The 7,626-nt window shown below is 36.7% G+C and overlaps 1 protein-coding gene across 1 annotated transcript in view; it reads right to left on the bottom strand.

Annotated features, from left to right (window-relative positions):
* The window catches only part of LOC106944919 (E3 ubiquitin-protein ligase RNF213-like), a 77,846-nt gene extending 70,502 nt beyond the window's left edge, over positions 1-7,344 (bottom strand). The window contains exons 1-7 of the mRNA XM_015028252.1: positions 7,215-7,344; positions 7,025-7,131; positions 5,355-5,458; positions 1,579-1,861; positions 1,211-1,491; positions 408-1,040; positions 72-250 (exon numbers count right to left, since the gene is read on the bottom strand). Coding sequence (XP_014883738.1) covers positions 72-250; positions 408-1,040; positions 1,211-1,491; positions 1,579-1,861; positions 5,355-5,458; positions 7,025-7,127 — 1,583 coding nt within the window. The 5' untranslated portion in view covers positions 7,128-7,131; positions 7,215-7,344. The remainder of the gene's footprint in view (positions 1-71; positions 251-407; positions 1,041-1,210; positions 1,492-1,578; positions 1,862-5,354; positions 5,459-7,024; positions 7,132-7,214) is intronic.
* Between the last annotated feature and the right edge of the window lie 282 nt (positions 7,345-7,626).

Genomic DNA, 7,626 nt, shown 5'->3' with positions numbered 1-7,626 from the left:
ATTTAGCTACATATGGTTTGACTACTTGATAGAATATTTATAGAGAAATTTCCTAAGTGTCTAAAACGTACGTTGGTAATTTAGTGGATTTAGATATTTTTGCTGGCACTGGACAACCTGGGTCCTCATTCTTGGGTGGGCCGTGGGGAGAAGACAGCTCTGAGACACCTGTGTCTCTGATGCCTGGTTGCTGTTCTGGTTTTCTTGGCATCTGTGAGCTTATCGTCTTATCTGACTGAACTTCAGAAACCTTTAAAAAACAAAAAATAAATAGTCAATAATTGATTTAAAATGAGTATTATTATATACAATACACTACATCATATAAACAAACTAACTCAGTGTGTCTGTTCCATTTTAAGAGTATTAAATCATAAAAACATTTTTCCTACATGTCAAATAATTACCTCTGTACATTTAGGTTTTTCTCTTGTGTCTGGAGACAAATCAACAAACTTTCCATTATTTCTGCTGTTTGTATCAACTGTTTGGATTTGTTGATTGCCATCTTGATTGCTGATCATTTGATTGTTTATGGGAGTCTTTTTATCATCTGGCTTCACAGAGGCATCCTGGTTTTCTTGAGCTTTTACCACATCTTTATTTTCTACATTTGTAGGTTGCTCTGCTTGGTTTCCTTCATTAGCTGTTTGTTCAGCTGACTCAGATCCAGTGATATTAGATTCTTCAGGCAATAATGGTAACGCAGTCTTAGGAACAATGTCATATGACTTGTCACAATGAGCCTGTAAGGCATCTGGATGGTCTACGATACTGGAAACTGGTGGGTGTGTTCTGGGCTGTTCTATCTGTGTATTGCTGCCAGGTGTATTGGAGAGATGTGGCATAGAGACAGAGTGGCTTGATCCAGAGGTTTTATCGCTGCATACTTGATACTTGTTCTCATGAGACACAACTACCCAATCCTCCCCTGTAGGATTTTCTTCCTGTGCACTCTTTGGTAGTTTCTGTTGCATGTGATCTGATTGGTTCTCTCCTGGAGCAACATTTCTAGTTGTACTTGAGTCAATCCACTGTTTCTAAAAAAGAAAATGGTTAGCTTTAGTTTTGTCTACATATTTAAAAAGAACATAATGCACATTAGTTAACATTAGTCTACTATCCAAGTCTACAATTTACCATGTAAATGTGGTAAATTTAAATTGCATGAAGGCTGTTTTTCATGTACTTTTTTATGATTTATAACTACCTGAGTTAAGGTGTCCTTTGTTTCAAAACATACATTTGGGGAACTCTCGGTGTCTTTGATAGTACCCCCATCTGGGTAACTTCCAACAAGAGCTGGTTGGTTCTCCTTATAACCTGCATGTTCTTTATTGATTTGTTTTCCATTATTATCTTGAGTTCCACCCACACTTAGTCTATCTTTAGACACTGTTGCATCTTCATCTTCTTCAGATGCTGACAGTTTTGACACTTCTTGTTGTTGAGGTGTTTGTTCAGATGATTCAGGAGTGGTGGAACTACATTCTGCAGATAAGGTTAGTGACGCAGAGTAAGACAATTATCAAGACAAATTATTTTGTCACCAGTAGTTTGCATCTTGTTCTACTATACCTTTTGATTGCTTGTCTGTCTGATTAGTACCTAAAGGTGTAAGCGGCTCAGCTGGGTTGACAGAAATGCCCAATCCAGTAGTTTCTTCAGAGTCTTGTGTATCATTCTCATCAGTAGCAAAAGGAAATGCCCCTGTGCCTTCAGTACAACTTCCTTTGATCTGAGGGATTACAACATGTGGTGCCTGGTTCTGTGAGGACGTCTCTCTTGTGTCCTCTAAGACAGTGCCAGGAGTGTTATTTCTGGTAAGACCAGAGTCACTGACATCAACAGTTTTCTGCTCCTAAAACAAAATGTCAAACATGCATTTTTGTAATAACAGGATTTTCTGTCAAACATGCATTTTTGTAATAACAGGATTTTCTGAAATCAAACAATGCACAACTTTTATGACAAAAAGCTTTAATCCTATAAAATACCGCCCATTAAATATATTGGTTAGGATTGTGATTTTGAGTGGTAGTCCTGAATGCATATTTCTATGCATTTGTTTTATTTTCTAGACTAGCTTCCATTTGTGCTGGGTTTTATTTTCTTCATCTTTACTGTTAATGTGTTTCCTTGTAACCATTTAACTTGGTAAGTTTAGTCCAGGGGTCCCCAAACTACGGCCCGCGGGCCGGATCCAGCCCGCCTCCACATTTGGTCCGGCCCCCTGAACAATACCAGAGAGCATTTAGATTTTTTTTCATTTTCGTCAACCACCAGGGGGCTCTTTAGCAGGAAGTGTGTCCTGTAAACTGTGGGGCGGATTGCTGCCATCTGATGGACTTTTTAGGGAACTGCTTGACTTTTATGTTATTTAATCAGTACGGTTGTTTGCTAGCGGTTGAGCAGATGAACACACGTGTCTGTTATGAACGCCGTGCATTCCAGGTTGAATTCTTCAAAGCAATGCCTGTAAGTAGCAGCTTATACTTCAAAACGAGTCTTTATGTTAACATATGTGAAATTAATATGTTAAAGTTACATTCCCTCAATGAAATATATACTAGTCAGTCCCAATGACTGTTTCACTCATGGGTTTTGCCCATGTGCTTTCTGGGTAAAAATCAAGCGAGAAACGCCCCCCGTCAACAATCTCCGGCCCCCCAACAGAGAAGGGAAAAGTTATGTGGCCCTCACAGGAAAAAGTTTGGGGACCACTGGTTTAGTCCGTCTCGCGTGGACATATCACTAGTTGCTAGTTTACTTTGTTTAGTTCTGCTTATTTTGTATTGTTTCTTAAAACTATGCTCTTTAATACAGAGGTTGAACCCAGTGTTAAGCTAAAGTGCTTCTGGCTTTTGGTCTGAAAGCCATTTTAGAATGCAACATAAAACAATGCAAACATATGCTTTAGTTTATAGCTGTTGAGTTTTTACAAGCACAAATATTAATATAACATTAGCTTATTTTTTACAGAACAGAGGACCTTGCTGATCTTTTTTTTCCACTCTGCTCATGGTTAGACTAGTTGTCTTCTTTAGTTGTTGTAGTTTGTTCTAAAACTACAGTATGATAAATAGAAAGCAAAGACTTGTCTCTGGTTATCTTAGATATACATTACATTAAAATGTCAGCTTGAAAAATATTACTTGATACTTCAATTCAGAAGAGCCTAATAAGAAAACCATTCCTACCTCCTGATACTGAGATGAGAGAAAATCTAGCATTAGGTTACGTTCACACTGCAGCCAGATCAGATATAGGTAAAATGTAGGTTGCTCAGACTTTCAGATGACAGTCTGAGCAACACAGATCAGATTTTTTCAAATACGACCCCAACCATTTGGATCTGTGGTCCTAAATGTTTTCAAATCTGACCTGTGTCTGTATGGCCAGGTTGCATTCATCTGACTTGTATGTAATTGATATTCGATAAACATCATTATTGTGCATCCTGATACATGGAAACGGAAAGAAAAACAACAACCGTGGCAGATTAAATTGTTAATGTGCTGGCTGTGGTTGGACTAAACTTCTAAAATCTCACGATTTTAAAGGTTACCATTTTACTTTTGAAAACACTGAGCATGCTCGCTATGTGTGACATTACTGCATCCTCTACTGTGCATGTAGGAAGCTTTTAGGTCATTTGCTCTTTATGGGAGATCACAAGCAAGTTGCATTTATTTGTAAATGTGAACTACCACACAAAAAACAAACAAAAAGATCAGAAAAAATTGTAATTGAGCAATAAAGCCTGCAGTGTGAATGTGGCCTTAGTGTACAAAAGCCAGTTTCAGCATTCAGTACTATGGGATCATATTTAGTCTTTTATTACAATATGTTAACCAGCAGGTATTGAAGTTTATATTACCTAACAGCCATGCTATAACAACATCATGGCATGGCTCTGCTGTTTGTGGAATAATATTTACGCCCTAACATTCCTGACTGTCAGGTTGACCAAACCAGGTTCAGCCTGCACCTGGAGGCTGAGTTGGGTTGGTAGACAGGTAAAATCCTGTATAATATAATCCATAAAACATATTGGTTAGGATTCTGTGTTTGAGTGGCAGCCGTTAGTTCGTACTGAAGAACTTAGTTCCTGTTTTATTTTCTAGCTGTCCTTCTATTTTTGCTGGGTTTCATTTTCTTCTGGCTTTCCTGTCAGTGAGTTTCCTTGTCACCATTTTAGTATTATTAATCTTACCTTTTTATATATATTCACCTTCCTAAAATAATGCCAAAGGTGATTTGGTGATGTTTTAGGCACAAAAGAAAATGACTTTTGTCAAAAAATTACGTAGGCCACTATTTTAGAAAGGTGACAATATTGTTTGACTGTCATGATGTGTGGTTGTTGGTGGTGGTGAGAGAGACGCCGGGAATCCCAGGTAGTCATGATAAGAGATAATTTAATGATAACCCAGGAGGAACAACAGAAAATACTGGCAGCACAGGAACAGACACAGACGTGAGACACGACGACGATCCGACAAAGAACACTGACAACAGGTGGGACTAAATACACTGGGAGGGTAATCACAGGAACGACACACAGCTGGGATCAATCGAGACAGACTCAGGGGAAAACAGGACTAGACAGACAGAAACTACACAGATCCTAACATTGTAACATTACAAGAACGTTTTGTGTGGACCTCTACATCCGTTGCTACTGTTACACCTTAATTTCACCTTGCAGGACATTGAAGGCTGTTTCTATTTTAGTTTGGTAAATTGAGAACTTCTTGAGTGGAATTACATTTTTCTTCATAACTGGATTCTCCATGTAGTTTTGGCTTCTAGTTTTGTCCCATTAGTTTCCATAACTTGCATTCGTTTCTTAGGTTAGTTTTGAATATTTCCATTCAGTCATTAGCTCCACCTGGTCCCAGTAATAACTCTTTCAAGTATCTGTCTCCTGGTTTATTCAATTCACTCCAAGATTCTAAGGAATCATTTAGTGTCATTTAGTTTGTCAGTGAAATTATTCTAATTTGAGACTGGTATTTGTTTACAAAATACTGCTGCAGAAAGCTATGTTTGGTATTATAGGTATTTTCTGCACCCATAGGTGAAGGGCTTAACCGATGTTAAGACTAGTAATATTATTTATAGTGATAACATAAGCCTTAAAATAAAGTTGCAACTCTGCTTGCTGCACTTAGTGCAGCCTCAAAGGCTTGTTGAACAATTCAACAAATCCAGCAATTACTACAAAGGAAGCGATGGGGTCATTTCTCTGATCCGAGCAGAACATTTTTGAGTACATTTCCAGAACAATCTTAAATCCATGGATCATAAAAATATTAATTTGAAAATTACTCATTCTAGGAATGTTTTACCTGTATTTCATTCTGGTGCTCTTGTTCAGGTTGTGCAACCTGATTTTGATCCTTGTTTTGGTTCTCCTTTGTGACAGCAGGCTGGTTTTCTGATGAAGAGGCATCTATTTAAGGAAAAAAAGTAATGCAACCCTAATTACCATCTTGTGCAGGTCAAAAGAGTGAAATTAAGAAATACTGCAAATTAAAAAATTATATTAAGTCATTAATCCAGACGCCTTGCAAAAGTATTCATATCATTAAGATTTTTTAATATACCACATTTTTATTTATTTTACAGAAATCTAAAAATTGTGGATTGCATATGCATAGAGCACCTTTTGCTTGGACACTCCATAAACATTTAGTGATGTCATTCAGATGTCACCCAATTTGTAAAATCAAGTGAGTCTGTGTATAATTCAATTTCACTGTAAAGTGAGTAATCCTGATAAAGTATTATGTCCCAAACGCAATCTAGAGGTGCCAGGGGTGAATATAACAGTAAATGACCAAGGAATGAAGAGACAAAAACCAGGAGGTTATAATTAAAGGTTTACTTAAAAATAACCAGAAAAGTCTCAGGTCTGAAGAGTGGAACCTAAAACAAAAATGGGACTGTAAATAACAAAATCCAATTAAAAAAGAGCTTCCAGCACAACCTGTGAATAGCTTGACCTCTCAACCTCAAAAACAAGGCCCCACACAGCTGCAAGCTGGAACACAAAAGAGGAACGAAGAACCAGTTCTCCACAACATCATTACCACACTCCTCAATGAAAGAATGATAAACTCACCCTGCAACACGGGGATAATCACACACACCGAGCACTCAGTTTTCTGCAGCACATTAGCTGCTATCAACCCATCCAAAAGCTGCAATACACACATGTTGCCTAAGTGGCCCTGAGATCAGTTCCAGAAAATGTGTTGACAGTTCACCTATGGGTCATCCACGCAACATAAAAATCAAAGCTACAATGGAATGGTTTGTATCAAAGAAAATTCCTGGATTACAGAGTGCAAGTAATCCAGTACAAACCAAACAAAACCGAGAATGTGTCATGATTTGAAAACTGACGTTTAAAGCAACTTTAAATCAAATCCAAACCAGCCTGAGATAACTTACAAAGAAGGTAAATATTTCAATAAGATTTGTAAAGAAGGTAAAGACATGAATCCTTAATTAGAGAGAAATGTAGTTCAGCAAAAATATTGACCAAAGGGTATCTGAATATAAATGCACACCAAATTTTCAGAATTGTATTTGCAAAATATTTTGAAAACTCAGAATGCTTTTCTGCCCACTTCACAATTATGTGCTACTTTATGTTGTTCTACCACAACAAATCATAACAAAATGTACTTGAGTTCTAAGTTGTCATGTAGAAAATGTAAAAAAAAAAAAATAAAAATAGGTAGATATAATAAAGTAAATTATGTTCAGTCTTGAATTCATAACATTTTAATTATTGTATGAAAAAACAGCAACCATTTGTTATCTAAGTTCTCATTCCTTTCTATATTAAATATCCATCTGTTATTGCTATATTGCTGTCCAAAAGTTCCATTGAAGATAATCAAGGCGAAAGAGGGCACTGTAAAACCATAAAGGGATTTAAATAGGTAAAGGGTTAACACTGAGATACTACAGAAACATCAGACAGAGTGTTTGCCTAAAAGAAACTAACCTTGTGTCCTGTTTTGAGCTAAGAGATAGAGCTTAAACCCACAATTAGGGCAGAATCTATATGAACTATCCACTCGATTTCCACAGCCTGGACAGAAGTTCATTTTCCTGTTTAAACAAAAACAAAATAAAGATTAACAGTGTATACTAATTCTTGTGAAATATAAAGACTCATGAGATATTTGTGTTACCTTGTAATTTAGGACATCAGATTTTATGAAGACTGCAGACTTACAACCATTAAAAAAATGTTACACGGTTCCACTTCCTCATTTTCTTTCTTTGTCTTCAAAGCACAAAACTATGAGAGAATGATTAAAAAATACAATAACAATCAAAAGAAATCTACATCTTAACCTCAACATGATTAACAATTTGTATCCTAAAGAACAGCATTGAAAATATATGCTAAGAATATCATGAAATAAATATAAGCAACCAATGAGAACGGTACACCTTCAAAGAACTTCAGTGGGTCCGTTCATGATTAGGTGTTTTAAAATACAATATTTAAATGTATTATTAAATTAATCTAGACTAGATTATGAGGTAGGTAGCCTACCTTGTTCGATGCTGCTCCTTGACAGGCCAACAGTGAAACTC

Source organism: Poecilia latipinna, unplaced genomic scaffold, assembly GCF_001443285.1.
Source record: "Poecilia latipinna isolate Pla-1442-1.1 unplaced genomic scaffold, P_latipinna-1.0 Scaffold118, whole genome shotgun sequence".
Classification (NCBI taxonomy): Eukaryota; Metazoa; Chordata; class Actinopteri; order Cyprinodontiformes; family Poeciliidae; genus Poecilia; species Poecilia latipinna.
The sequence above is the reverse complement of the archived record's forward strand: the minus strand, read 5'-3'. Positions and strand labels throughout refer to the sequence as shown.